Source organism: Poromitra crassiceps, assembly GCF_964638095.1.
Source record: "Poromitra crassiceps genome assembly, chromosome: 2".
Classification (NCBI taxonomy): domain Eukaryota; kingdom Metazoa; phylum Chordata; class Actinopteri; order Beryciformes; family Melamphaidae; genus Poromitra; species Poromitra crassiceps.
In genome coordinates, this window is record NC_139624.1 from 29,199,711 (window position 1) to 29,214,182 (window position 14,472).

Consider the following 14,472-nt stretch of genomic DNA (forward strand, 5'->3'; position numbering starts at 1 on the left):
CAGGAAATTTCATGGTGCCTGTTGATGATCAAACCCCATTTTCAAAACATCTCCCAGACAGTTTAACCGTTTATGATCGCTGAACCTGCTTGATTATTGTAAGAGGAGTTGAAGTAGCAGCTCAGAGTTCACAGAAAGATGTCCAAGAAACCACCATACTCCATTACATCAGTTTCTCAAGAAACTTCATTTGGAGGCGATAGACCATCTCCCCCACAATTTCCTAGAAGTGAGCACAGTGGAGTTGCCCCTGAGCCAAATTGGATTCACAGCAGCAAAGGCGCTGGTTATGTTATTTATTGTATGTTTCTCTGTTACCAATGCATTCTGCATGGTGTTTCATGACTGTGCCCTATCCCGCCCCGCGCTGCATCGTTTGCGGTGTTTGATTGACAAAGAGATATCTTACTGTGGGATTGATCAAGTTAACACTTCTACAACAGATCTGTGACACTACGGTAATCTTGAGACCTGTCAGAGCGTGCAGACATTCCCTCCATTACGAAAACCTAGGAATGTCCCACTGAGTCAGTAACAAAAACACACAACAAATACTTGAATAAACAATAGCAGGTACAGTAATGATGGTCTTAATATGTGGTTTCAGTAAACAACTGGAAAGAAAACCAAAGAGGCAGGCCAAATATCAAAGAAAGTACATATTCGGTACTTTTTACTGTTACTGATAGTAGCAAGCTGTCTGTCCTACTCAGCTTTACTCCACGATGTGCTCCCTTATACCGCAATTAGAGTTGGAGGAGTTCCTACATGAGCTACATCTTAGTTACCAGACAAAGCATTCAGGCCAGGGCTGTGTACTGTTTGGGCTGTTTACTCATCCCACCACGCAGAGTGGTTTTGGGGGTAAGGCCCACTGCTCTCTGGCTGGCTGTTTTGGTGGGGCTGGGGGGAGTGGGTGCGGTGCTCCTCTGCCCAACACCTGGCACAGGGAAGCCTATGTCTAGGAAGAGAAGCCTTTGCCAAGCCTCAATTACAGGGTGAATAATCCAGGACACACTGAAGCAATTACAGCCCCATATAAATCAATATGCTTTGGGTTTAAAAAGTGATCTGCTCCCAACACGCTGGAGAGGCTCTGACTCAGTCTGCCTTTGATTTCTGAGATGAGAGCGAGTTTCTCTGGAACTGGTGCACAAATGCTGCTGGAGATGCTGTGCTGAGGTTTTCAGCTGCTCACTCACATTGACTTTACAATCGGGTGACAAGGGGAGTGTGGCGTCACTTTCAGATTGGAGCAGAGCAAATATCGATTTGCAAAGAGTACGTTCAGCACAATTGTCGGGAAAAGCGGGGCCGAATAAACTGCAGCAATCAAGTTTCATTGCAAGAAACCACGTTCGCCCCCCCCCCCCCTTCAGCAGACACAGCTTTCAATGTTCAGTGCATCTTTAATGAGAATTGAAGTGTGGATACTGATGATACAATATTCAGTGTATTATTGATGTATCAGGAAGCCTGCAGAGGAATCAAGACCTATCACAAGCTGTGGCAGCAGGGAGCGATAGTCACAACGTTCCCTCCCCTGTGGAGTGCCGCTGTTCAGCACTGCTCCCCATCTTCACTACTATAGTGCCATCTTATGGTCAAAGATGATTACTGCATTTATGAAAACACTGGGCAAAGCCAAGAAATACTAGTTACACAAATAGCTTGTCTACTAAAGGACAAAACAGAATGTGGCACCAAATCCGATTATATGAATTCCATATTTAGTGCATCTAACATATCATACACTTTTATAAGATTCCTTATATACCAAGGCAAAGTATGTATTATAGCAATATCCCATAGTATAGTGACTGACATTTCAGTGAGTTTACTTTATAAACTGTTTCATCTAATGTTCAACTTACTAATATGTTTGATGGCCAATATAATTTTGTCTCCCTTAAAAATGAATAATCATTATTCAAGGTTCATTTATTTCAAAAGCCACGTCAGCAAAAATAATTAACTAGATTCCAATATATACAGTATATCCCTTTCAGATCACGTGAAACAGCAATATAACAATGCAACAAGGAAAGTGAGTGATTTACAAATTAGCCAAAATCAAAATCATGAAAAGCAAAATAAGAACCAAGAAATCAAGTCTTTTTGGTGAAGTCATCACACTACATCATGCCCATAAAGTATCATAGACATCCAAAAAGAAAGAAAGAACAACCTAGATGAAAATACCAGGATTACTACTCAATTTCTATTCTCACTTCCTGAATGAACGGGGACTCCATTTTCAGTTCGTGAACGAGGGCGTGTTCGCTCAGGGACTTCTTATGGGTGAACGCTAAGCCGCATTCCTCGCACATGTGACTCTTTGGCTTTCCGCTGTGTGTTCGCATGTGTTTTTTCATGTGATAGGATAACCTAAAGGCTTTGTCGCACAGGTCACATTTGAATGGCTTCTCTCCTGTGTGGATGCGCATGTGCGACTTCAGATATCCCGACTGGATGAAGGCCTTTTCGCACTTGTCGCACTTGTACGGACGCTCCCCGGTGTGATACCTGGTGTGGAGTCTCAGCTCGTTAGCCGTCAGGAAGGTCTTGCCGCACTCGGTGCACTGATGTGGCCTCTCGCCCGTGTGGATAAGCTCGTGTCTCTTCAGCGAGATCTCTTTCATGAACTGCTTCCCGCAGCTGTTGCAGGGATACCTCACTCCGATGTGGATTTGCTCGACGTGATTCGTCAGCTGCAGCTTTGTGCGATAAGCCATGTCGCACTGTGTGCAGAGCCAGGGCTTCTCCGCCGAGTGGGTTCCCATGTGCACCGTTAGCTCCGAGGCTGAGCGGTAGCACTTCCCACACTGCCAGCACAGGAAGGGCTTCTCTCCGGTGTGCTTCCGCTGGTGCACCGTCAGGCAGTTGGAAGATCGGAACTTCTCCGGACAAATCTCACAAGTGTAAGGGAACTCTCCATTATGGACTCTCTCGTGGATGGCCAGGTAAGACAGCTGAGTGAAGGTTTTCTCACATTGTGCGCAAGGATACGGTCCGCTGAAGCTATGCTGCTTCTCATAGTGTTCTCTCAAACGTCTCAGGAGCGTGAAGGTCTTGTCGCACATCGTGCACTGGACTGGTTTGTGCATCAGTTTGTGCCGTTCGAAGGCGGCCTCGTTTGCAAGTATCTTCCCGCACTCTTTGCAGTAGAGGGCGTCGTGAATTCTCTGGTGCACCTTGAGCATGGTCATGCTCTTGAATTCCTTTCCGCAGTCGTTGCATTTCATGATGTCCTTGAGCTCCACTTTGCAAACATTTTCCTGGTGTTCTTTCAACGCAGACGGGTATTCAAAGTGCTTGCCGCAATTGGAACACCACACAGGTATCTTGAGGGGCGGCCCCTGTGAGGCTTCGCTGCTCCACTCGCCTTGGTTAGCCGCCACTTTCACCTCCTTTATCGTGTATCGCACGATCTTCTTGTGACAAACGGCATAAATCTGGTGTCTTTTCAATCCGTGCATGTGTTTAAAGCGCTTCTTACAATGGATGCAATGGTAAGGCCGATCGTCTGTATGACATCGCATGTGTTTGTTCAGTGTTTTGATACTATCGAACGCCCGGGCACACACAGGGCACACCTTGAGGGCTTTTTTGCGTGCTTGTTCAGGAGCAGAAGGCGGGGTCTCTCCTGAAGTGGCAGCCGGTGTATGTGGACCATTTTCTGTTTTAACAAGACCATCGCTACAATCGTGGTGGTCGGCTTCGGCCAAAATCTGTTCCACCGTCTTGCTTTCTTCCTCCCGGATGCCCTCGTGACCGTGGATGATCTGATGTTTCTTTAACGTGTCTTTGTACTTGAAACCTTTCTCGCAAGTGACACAGATAAAAGGACGCTCCTCTGTATGAGAGCGTAAGTGCTTTGTTATGTCTGCGGTGCAAGGCAAGATCCTGCTGCAGATGGGGCAGCTTTTGCCATCGGTTAGCCCGTCTGAAGAGAGTTGTGTCTCCCCGTCACCCGCGGCGGCAGGTCTTTTCAGGTGTTTACTCTTACATATCTCGTTTTGATGTCTCTTTAACACATATGGGTGCTTGAATTTCTTCTCGCAGTAAGCACACATGTACGGCCGATCCTCCGAGTGGGACTTCATGTGTCTCTCCATGTCGACTCTGCGAGCAAAGTACTTCCCACACAGAAAGCAATTTTTGTTTTCCATGTCCAGTACCTGAGATGTGCTAGGAACAGGATAGCCTGCGGCGTCCGGTTGAGCGTCAATAGTGGTCTCTTCCGTTTCGTCCACGCGCATGTTGTGCACATTCATGTCGTACAACTCTTCCGTCTCGTGAACGCGCATGTTGTGCCGAGTCATGTCATACTGGTCCCTGAATCGTTTGTCACATTTGGGACACTGGTACTTGAGATCCCGATTTGAAGAATGGATTTCCTGGTGTCTTCTCATGGCTGTGGCTCGTGGGAAAGACTTATTGCACACGGGACATGTCTTGTTGTCGGGGTATTTTCTTTTTGGTCTCTTAGAGGAGTCTTTCTTTTCTTTTAAAGCTTTTCTCTTTAACTGAAGCCGCTTGCTTTGTTTTAGTGGTTGAAAGGACGCTGGCTTGAGAGTGTCAGTGACATCCTGATTAGTTGCGTCTCCCTCGCCCAGCCCAATGGCCACGTCATTCACAGAACAGTCTTGATCCTCAGGCTCCAACTCAACAGAGTCTCCTGATGGCTGTTCAATCTGTATGTAATCCAACAGTGTCACAGTTTCACCCTCCACCTGTACAGTCACCAGTTGCTCTGATGAAGGCTGTAACTGTATTTGGTCTGTATCAATTACAACCTTCTCCAACTGGGGGAGAGACAGAGAAGAGAGGATGCAGTTCCCAAAGGAAGATGAAATGGTCTGCGATTCATCTGTTGAGGGAAGGGGGGGGGGATACATTACCATTATTTTCTAATATTACCAAAATTCTGATGTTGTGACCGTCTTAGATATTAAGTACATTCAGTGATGTTTTTGTGTTAAAATAAGTGTTAAATGGCTCTACAATCTGACAGCAATCACTGAAATAGAGTGCAGAGCGGACGTATCTCCGCAACTGTAACTTGTAGAGACTCAAGGCAGCATTGGACTCTGTGTGAAAAAATACATATAGTCCTTTATAAATACATATAGTCCTTTATAGGCATCGCGATCTGACCTTCCGCTTCCCAGAAAATGTCAACTTTTCTCTGATTGGATAAATTGGAGCCGACCTCAAACTATGCAATCAGAGAAAAGTTGACATTTTCTGGGAAACGGAAGGTCAGATCGCAATGCCTATAAAGGACTACCGTATATGTATTTTTTCACCCCGAATCCAACGCCGCCATCCTTGAGTCTCTACGACTTGTGGAGATACGTCTGCCCTGCATGGGCTACAGGAGAGAGACAGAGGACAGCGGGGGGGGGGGGGGGGGGAATCACTATTTCAGTGATTGCTGTCAGAATATAGAGCCATTTAACACTTATTTTAACACAAAAACATCGCTGAATATACCTTTAAAATACCCAGAAGAGACGCACCAATCAAATCCAAATGTCCAAGTGTTGTGTGGTACTGGAGCACAGTTTTCATCTCCTGCAGGTCGGGGACAGACTGCACACATTCCTCCAGGGCGGATGGGACCGTATTGAGCATGGCTGCAGCCTGAGACAGAGACAAGAAGGTGGAGGTCAAAACAAATTCTCACAGTGAAAACTCTTCACGGCTATGTCGTGCTCAACAGATTTGTGAATGTGAACAAGTTTTGCATGTGGCTTACTCTACCAGCCAACCACCATTTAAAGCAGGGGCTTCAAACTCATTTTAGTTAATGGGCCACAGCTTCTGGTCGGTTGGTTGATACGCTCCAGTCTGACCAAATTCTCATTGGTCGGACAATCGCTGGTGTTAATTTCATAAGAGAAAATCTATTTCATGAGAAGAAAAGTGCTCTGGAACTAAAGTAACACGCCACGGGAGAAACACAAACCACTTCCGGAGCATAAGTGACGTTGTCAAAAAAAAGAAAGTAGCAATTAAGGCCCTGTTTACACGGCAACGCTCCCTGCATAAAACGGCAAACTTTTTTTTTGGCGTTAGTGCCTTTCTTTTATACGAGCACGGCGTTCTTGGGACCTGAAAACGCAAAAAAGTGAAAACAGGTCCCAGAGTGGAATTCTTTGATACTGTCGCCGTGTAAAGTGGCGAAACGCAATTCAGGTGACGACACAGCCCCCCTTCACCATGGAAGACAATGATAGACAATATAGAGACACCCTTATGGCACATTGAATCGCATTGGCATTCAACAAACATGATAATTACCTAATTTAAAAAATCTGGCTCCATTAGGTCACCCGCAGGGGTGCTCTTCACACTTCCTGAAAGATTCAGCCCAATCACACATAAAATGGCATAGCTGTGGCCGAAAACAATTCTGCTCACACACACTCTTCACATTCTTATTATAAGATAACAGGGTAACGTCAGTCATCAACAACGTAATTTTTAACTTTCTCTTCGTCTCTTGACTTGGACGCTCACTCGCTGAACTCTCCTCCACACACATAGGCCCACCCCACCCATAAACACGTGTGATTGGACCAAAAGAATTATACCAGCCAGGTAACTGCAGTTCACATTCAAATAAGCCTGACAGAAATACACTAGGGATCATTAACTAGATTGGTCCGTCACCCATAGGGGGTGAAAAACCAGCAGGTACTGGTTTCAGTACCTGCTGAAGGTCTGGTACTGGAAGGAGCCTCTCCAGTCGGGACAGGAAATCCAGCATGAGCACCTGTAGAGCGTTGTCATACTCGGGCCCAAAATCCGTAGGGAATACATCCTGGAACAAATACAGTAATTACCATTCAGTTCAACCCTATACCACCATTGCATAGCATTTGTTCTTTATCCACTGCCTCAACAATATAAAGAGCAGTCATCTTGCAAGCCACAATGTTCCCATGGTCTTTTGAGCTTAAAGCACAATGCCAAAGCTTAACATAATTCATCAATGCAAAGAGGTAAACACCTGATATTAATCACAAACCTGGAAAAACTTCTCCCTCTCCTCCGGGTCTTTCAATAGCAATTTGATTTGATCCACAAAGTTTGATTCTGGAAACTCAACCTCTGCAAAACATGGCTGGAATAAAATGTACAGATTGTTAAAATGATAGAAAAATCTTTGACCTAGTGAAATTATGGTAATGTTAACACATTTATCAACACATTCATCTTGGGTCAGAGGCAAATGGGTTCATAAAGAGAAGACTGCAAGAGTGGGAGTATCTCAGATCATCTGAACAGGCAGCTTTCCTTTTATTGTTAATGTATCATAGTCAACTGATCTGTAGCCTCACTGTTTCTAGCAATTCAGTTGACTATTGCTTGTGCCAGTGTAAGAAAACCATAGCTCTTCCATAAGCACTGGCTGCTGATTAATTTAGTAGTGATAATATGCCTGAAAATGAGTTGTGGATTAATTTATCAGCCTGCTACATTGGGTCCTTTTTCTTTTCAAGTTGTGGAGCATTCATATTTCCCAGCATCAATGTAAATTATAATATTTGTTTTCATTTCCAGACTTTATTCTTATTTTTTATCAAAGCACATATTAAAGCCCCATTCAGCAACTTTTCCAAGTTTTGCTATTGGGGAAACTGCGCCCTCTGGGTGCAATAGTATCGGTATCGATATCCCCGTTCAACGTCAACAAAACACAGCGCCAGAAAGTTCTATGTACATGTTGTGACGTCAGGTACTCACCACGTGATGAAATAATAATCCATAGTTAGCACCGTAGCACATCCACACCGAGTTACTTCCTTGTTTTCATGAACACAACACTTGCGACACTTGGCCTCAGGGACACAGGCACAAAAGTGCTTAGTCCCAGGAGGGGTCCCTTTTGAGGGCGGTGTGTGACCAATTGGGGTGACATTCTCCCTGTTACAGTCAATGTACCATCTTCAATGACTAAAAAGCTGTTAAATATTAAGGTGAAGAAGTTACTGATTGGGGCTTTAAATAAAGATACAATCATTTCCTAATCAATCAAATTGTGTTTTATGCAAATAACTACTATAGATGGTTCCAGGATGGCGGTGTCATTCTGCGGTTATTTTGGTGAAAGTAATGCAAAAGTAATGAAACAAGTCATGAGTACACTACACAGACAGTAATATTGTAAACTAAGACATTACTTTCAAGTGAAAGTAACTAGTAATATGAGGCTTCTATTTGATATTGTGAGGGGAGCAGCAATTTTATTATACCAAATACCATTACTGAGTTTCCAGCTCTGAACTGAGAGATTATATTGCTGTTAAAACTCCACCTAGAGGTGGAGATCAGGAAACAATTAGGGATGTATCGATATCACCAATTTCACGATACCGCAATATTATTATTATACATATAGGTTACACACAAACCAAAGAATGTGAACATACACTATTTACTTTTCTTTGGGGCCCGCTTTTGGCATGGGCAGAGTGCCACAACAGCTGGTATATATTCCAGAATGATTATCTGTGGACCAGACACTGATGAAGACCTAGTCGATACGCGTTGGTTTGGTCGAAAATGAATGAAGAATAAAAAACAAAAACACTTAAAGACCGAGAGCCTTAGTTTTATTCCATGGTAGTCTGCACCAAAACCTGGGGACTGATATCAAGCAAGACCTCCTGGATTCTGTTTGTTTAATACCATTACCTGCCCCACTAATGTCAGTGGGGCAGGTAATGGTTAAATGAGCACCTGTTGGACGAGTCATCAGATCCATGCAGCGCTTCCCTCTTCTGCTGTATACTATATTAAAAATGTCTCAATACCATAGTGGGACTGTGATGACATCTACAATATTACAGGTCGAAAATAGGGATGTTAATGATTAACCGTTAAGTCGATTAATTGCCATTAAACCTTCACAGATTAAAAATTAACTGATTAACCGACAATGTGTTCTGTGCGTCATTTCTGCGGTGGAACTCACATACTAGGCTATATTAATTTTTATATACCAGCAGAGGACATAACGTTACTTCACCCAAACTAGCGGTCATGTACAGTATAATCTGAATTTACATGTTGAACCGATGATGGGCCATGGAAACAGAAATGGCGAGAAGAAGCGGTCAAAACGTAGCATTAAGTTCAGCGTGGGAGTGAGTGGACACACACACACAGGGAGAGCACTTTGGGTTGAGCTGAACTGGAGTGTGATTTGATACGTTCCCCATGTCCAGTGGAGCGAGCGAGTCGGCAAGAGCGGCCAAAATGCCAAACTGGAGGATTCAAACCTATGGGTGACATCACACTTACACTTTTTGACAGTCTATGGTAGAAACCAACCTGGGATGCCCACGTGGATATCAGGGTCTTGATCCTTTCCAGGTGCATCTCAACACTTTCCATTTCTGATATCTGCTCAGCCCGGCATAAGTCAAGCAGTACCTGCAACAGAGTCAGCGTAAAACAACGGCCAGTACAGTCCAGAAATGCTATTCTCCAACGGACAAGCTAGCTAATCTGTTCTCAGGTGAGAGACCTACGCCTAGTAGCAGATGATGTGGGTAGATTCTGCAGTATCTTAAAGGCCGGCTTTACCGTGGGGAATATGAATATATATTAAATCTCACGCCCCTAAGGTTTTCGAATCCGTTGAAATTTTTGAAATTGGTTGTTTCCCGCCAGAGATATCACCAGAAATCCACTCTGTGTGGAGGGGGGGGGGTGGTGGAGGGGAGGGGCGGGTGCGGGGACCCGAAATACTACATTTCCCACAATGCACTGGGCTCGCGTGGCCTTCGTTTTCATGCCCACCCCTCAGGCATTTGGCTGATATCAAACTCCAGTAGGTGGCGGTAATGCACATATATGTTTGCCAAGCGCCATAAAACTCAAAGAAGAAGAAGAAGAAGGCTTCGACAATAAAAGATACAAAGAAGAAGAAATAAATCGAAAATAAAATTGCACCAAATTGCACCAAATGTAAACGGTAGTATATATGTCGGGAGATGTCTTCATAAAAAAATTCTCATGCATTTTAAGGCATTTTCGTAGGAGTTACGCGCATCTGATGTTGTAACTATTTTCTGTAAAAATGGGTAAAAATGGGTACATTGCTCAGCGTTGATTTCGTTACTTCAACTCACCTACTACTAGATGTAAAATTTGACGAGCTTTCCAATGCCGCCAGTCCCGTGTCTTTTGGTGCTTCCGTTCCCGAGAAAATCGTCTCTTTGCAAGGAACTATGGGAAGCTAATATTAGCTACAGCAGGCTAGGCGGGTGAACAAGATGGCTGCCTTTTGCTTTTCGTCGAGAGCTCTGAAGGGGCGTGGAGGACCTCTAGAGGCGGGACCATGGCTCACAAGACTTGTAGTTCATAGGCCCTCGAGTTCCGCAAGCGGGGAGGGAAGCCGGGTGACGCGTAACGCGTCACCCGGCTTCCCTAAAAATGTGAGAGATGCCTGATAGGTCAGGCAGTGAAGCTCCAATTTCAAATAATTTCAACGGATTCTAAAACCTTAGGGGCGTGAGATTGATATATATTCATATTCCCCACGGTAAAGCCGTCCTTTAAGTAGGGATGGGCATTTTAAGTAATTTAAATACTCGAGTACTCTCCTTCTATTATGAACGAGTGCTCGAGTACTCGCGCGGGGGGCACGGGCTGTGTGATTACTACCTTTATTTATACAGGTGGAGTCTCACCGAGAGCAATGCTCTCTTTTTCAGGAGCGCCCTGTTCACATTCACACACACATTCATACCTGGAAGCTGACCAGTACAACCACAGTCTGATCTGCTGGCCACTGATCAGCTCCACTGGAGCAGTTAGGGTTAAGGGCCTTGCTCAAGGGCACCTCAGTGGTGGTAATGAGGGAGGGGCAAGCGCTGCCTTTTCACTTTCCCCACCCAGATTTATCCTGCCGGTCCCGGGGATTGAACCGACGACCTTCCGGTCACAAGCTCGCTTCTCTAACCATTGGGCCACCACTGCCCACTAATCTTAAGGCTATGAATAGAATATAACCCCGGTTTTATGAATAATAGGAGTGAGATGACTCACTGATGGGAAGCCCTTCCCTCTCAATCATAGACATTCAGGCGGTGTCTCGTCATAGGGTCAGCATGGAGAAAATCCTCCCGTTCTTCCCAGCCAGCATATAGCTGCTAGCTCAGCCCAGGCAGATAGGATGGGGATTCAACCACCGCAGTAAACGCACATCTGAACAGACGTCTATGTACCTGCTGTTGAATCCCCAATCCCTTTAGTGTAGAGCCGCAGCACTGTCCTTTAGTGTAGAGCCGCAGCACTGTCCTTTGGTGATCTCAGAGCAGTTGATCTACAGATGCATCTGTATCTGTAGATCGACTGCTCTGAGCTCGAACTCTGCCCTGCAAGGCAGATTTCAGAGCTCAGAGCAGCCGATTTGTAGCATGCTACACTGCTGGCTGATAATATCTGATCTTGAGATTATGGACGCTGAATTCAATGGCCGCGTGTATTTATTTGAGCCGGTCTGGAATAACGTATGGATTAAGGAGTGGGAGGGTGAGGAGCTGCTATCAACGTGACAGACAGCAGAGCCATGGGTGAACCATTTTCTGCCATTGCATCTATGATATAATAACGATATGTGCCGCTGCGTATCAGAAAATAAGACAAAATAGAAGCATTACGTATGCCCCGTTTTCGCCTGTTACATTACTCTACTCATGGCTCAATATCTTTCCAGGCGATCCGAATGTAACCAAAGTTATCTGGGTGAGTTTAACATCATATTTTAAGCTGGAAATAACGTCCGGGTGTCTAAACAAAACGGAATTCTCCTTTAACAATCAATCAATTGCCTGGGTACCCCGTCGAAGCCCCTCAAAGACCCCTCCTTCCATCATTGACGAATGTTGACGTTCCACAACAGCCCAACGGACAGAAATCGATCTGTCAATAATTCAGTGTGTTTTTGGACAGATCAGTGTGGCCGCAGCCTAAGTGTTTGGCTGTATGTGTGTTTGTCTCAGGCTGTGTGTGTGTGTGTGTGTGTGTGTGTGTGTGTGACACACACTGTGTGTGTTTCTCTTAACTGTACCACAGGGTGATTTTGTTGGATGACCCATCTAAAGACCTGGGACAAATACATAATTCAATCTTACCCTTAAGTTAAGTTATGATAACTTAACTTAAATCATTCAGTCTTACCCTTGCTCTAAGTCCCAAGAGGAGCTGGGCTTTCTGATCTGGATTCAAAAGTTCAGGGACAATTTCTGTAACTGTGCTGATGAACTCCTCCAACATGCCATAATCCTGCACATCTCCCCTCTGGACGACCTGCCACATGGCTGCAGACACCAGTCGCAGTGGTGGGATGAAGAGGCGCAGAGACGGCAGGAGAAGAGGTGCATCTAGAAAGAAAATAAATTACGTCATTATGTCAGTTTGGCCTTAAATTGTCAATGTCATAGTGAAGCATTTCCAAACTACGGTTAGACAGACATATTGGTAGGGCTGTGCAATAAAATCTATACGGCAATATATCGCAATACTTTTTTCTGCAATACTGTATTGATATTTCCCATATCAATCTTTTTGCACAGCTGTGTGGTCAGTGACACAATAAGAATACTTTTTTATTTCAGTGCGTTCAGTAACACACTCAAAACTCAGTAATTTTGACTAAATTTGTCCACTTATGTGACCAGTTTATCAGAATAACACCTATTTGGAAATATTTAATGAGCAGCGAGGACTGAGAGCGCTGGCTGTCGGACTAGCTAGTATCTGTCAACCCAGCTACTACTGGCAGTGAGAAAACACTGTCGACGTGCTTTTGTAACTAACATTAAATGCAGACGGGGTACAGCCATCGGCTCCTCGCAGCAGTAACGCTATGAACATGTTACTGAAGTTGGCTGCAGTGTAGCTTCTGAATGTTGGCAAACTTCATTTCATAGTGACGTTTTGTTTTGAAAAAAGTGGGTGTGGTGAATAAGATGAATAGTGTGCCTTTGGATTGTTTTTGAATCCAACTTGCTTTTTTTTTTAACAATTGACCAAGATACTACTTATGCAGTCATTCACAAGATGGAATAATTACCCTAGTAAGCCGTTTGTTTACCAACTCACTGATCCCTTGTATTAATTGAAATTCAGAATGAATGTTTACAAACATGTTTTAGCCTACATGTTTCTGCTTTGATTCTTTCATAGATTGAATAAATAACTATGTAAATAGTTAGAATAGTATGCATTTATTATATTTCTTCATTGTTCAACTGGCAGAGGTACTTTTGTACGGAGGGACATTTTACAGTATGCTTTACCATAGACAGACCCATGAGACAGACAGGTTCCGTTTCACTAGTCTCCTTACGGGCCAAAATGGCGGCGGCGTATCTCTGCTGTTGCACTGGAGCGATCAATGTGTCACTTCTTATCAATGTATGTTCTTTGACAATGTTTTAAAGCCTGGCTGGTGATGAATTTAGTCACGTACACGTGATTAAGTGCGCGTACGCATGACCCATAATGCCCATATACCATCGAAATCTCACTCCAGCCAGGTACGCAAAGTTGGCAACCCTGAAAACGGATGGCTACCGTACACTTCGCTCACTGGCGCAGCTAACCAGCTAGCTACACCATGAGCTACACTGCCACCGCCATCTCAGAGCGGGGTACGCCATGTTGAAAAACGGGCGCACACAATCCTAAATGAAACTTGATAACTCACCGTGGATGATGTAATTTAGAATTCGCGTTGCCTTACCGTCCCCGGTATGATGCGGACTTTCCATCTTGCGTCCAAAAAAGCTTCAACATGAGAAGGAAATCAATTGGGGTTTACTTCTTATAGCCACTGTGAGTCGACGTCCGCCCGACCCTGCGGTGCAAGTTGGCGGGGAGGAAGGGCGGCGCTCGATATTTTGTTGCGAATGCGCAGGCGATGATCATGTGGTGTCTGGGAACCGGATGTAGTATAGGACGAATCAGCGTGACGTCACTTGCCACCCAGAAATGCGGAACCCCGCGGCAGTTAGCCTACTAGTATGAGTTGTGCCAAACAAACATTAATATCTCAAAAACTATACATATATAGACGGTTTTCACGGAATGGTCACTCCTCCACCTTAACTGTTTTTTCCCCCTTTTCTGTCCGACCATAGCAAACACTGCAACAGGGAGTGAGCTGGGGTTCAATTTAGAATGTTTTTGTTGTCAAGTTAAAACCGTCTATAGGCCTATATATCACATCGCTTATATTTTGACATTTTGCTAGTCAGACCCGACATCCGATTGCAGATCCGAAGATAGTCCACCTACTAGGGCTGTGCAATAAAATCGATAAGGCAATATTTTTTTCTGCAATACTGTATTGATATTTCAGAAAAGTATCGTGATATATCGCCATATCGATTTCATGCACAGCTGTGTGTTCAGTGACACAATAAGAATACTTTTTATTTCAGT

General features: G+C 44.5%; 1 protein-coding gene across 1 annotated transcript; it reads right to left on the bottom strand.

Annotated features, from left to right (window-relative positions):
• Positions 1-1,542: 1,542 nt before the first annotated feature.
• LOC310793369 (uncharacterized protein) lies at positions 1,543-13,875 on the bottom strand. The gene is made up of 7 exons (XM_083655178.1): positions 13,772-13,875; positions 12,205-12,407; positions 9,349-9,450; positions 7,040-7,135; positions 6,722-6,832; positions 5,526-5,649; positions 1,543-4,873 (listed from the first exon to the last, which is right to left on the bottom strand). Exons 1-7 carry the CDS (start codon positions 13,797-13,799, stop codon positions 2,211-2,213), a joined length of 3,327 nt encoding a protein of 1,108 aa, XP_083511304.1. The 5' UTR covers positions 13,800-13,875; the 3' UTR covers positions 1,543-2,210.
• Between the last annotated feature and the right edge of the window lie 597 nt (positions 13,876-14,472).

Bases quoted from the DNA above. Each gene is read 5' to 3' on its own strand.
- LOC310793369 (XM_083655178.1), bottom strand. From the start codon at position 13,799: ATGGAAAGTCCGCATCATACCGGGGACG. The intron at 7,136-9,348 runs GTTGGTTTCTAC...ATTTTATTCCAG, and splicing joins TATCCACGTGGGCATCCCAG to CCATGTTTTGCAGAGGTTGA. The intron at 4,874-5,525 runs GTGCGTCTCTTC...TTCCCTCAACAG, and splicing joins TGGACATTTGGATTTGATTG to ATGAATCGCAGACCATTTCA.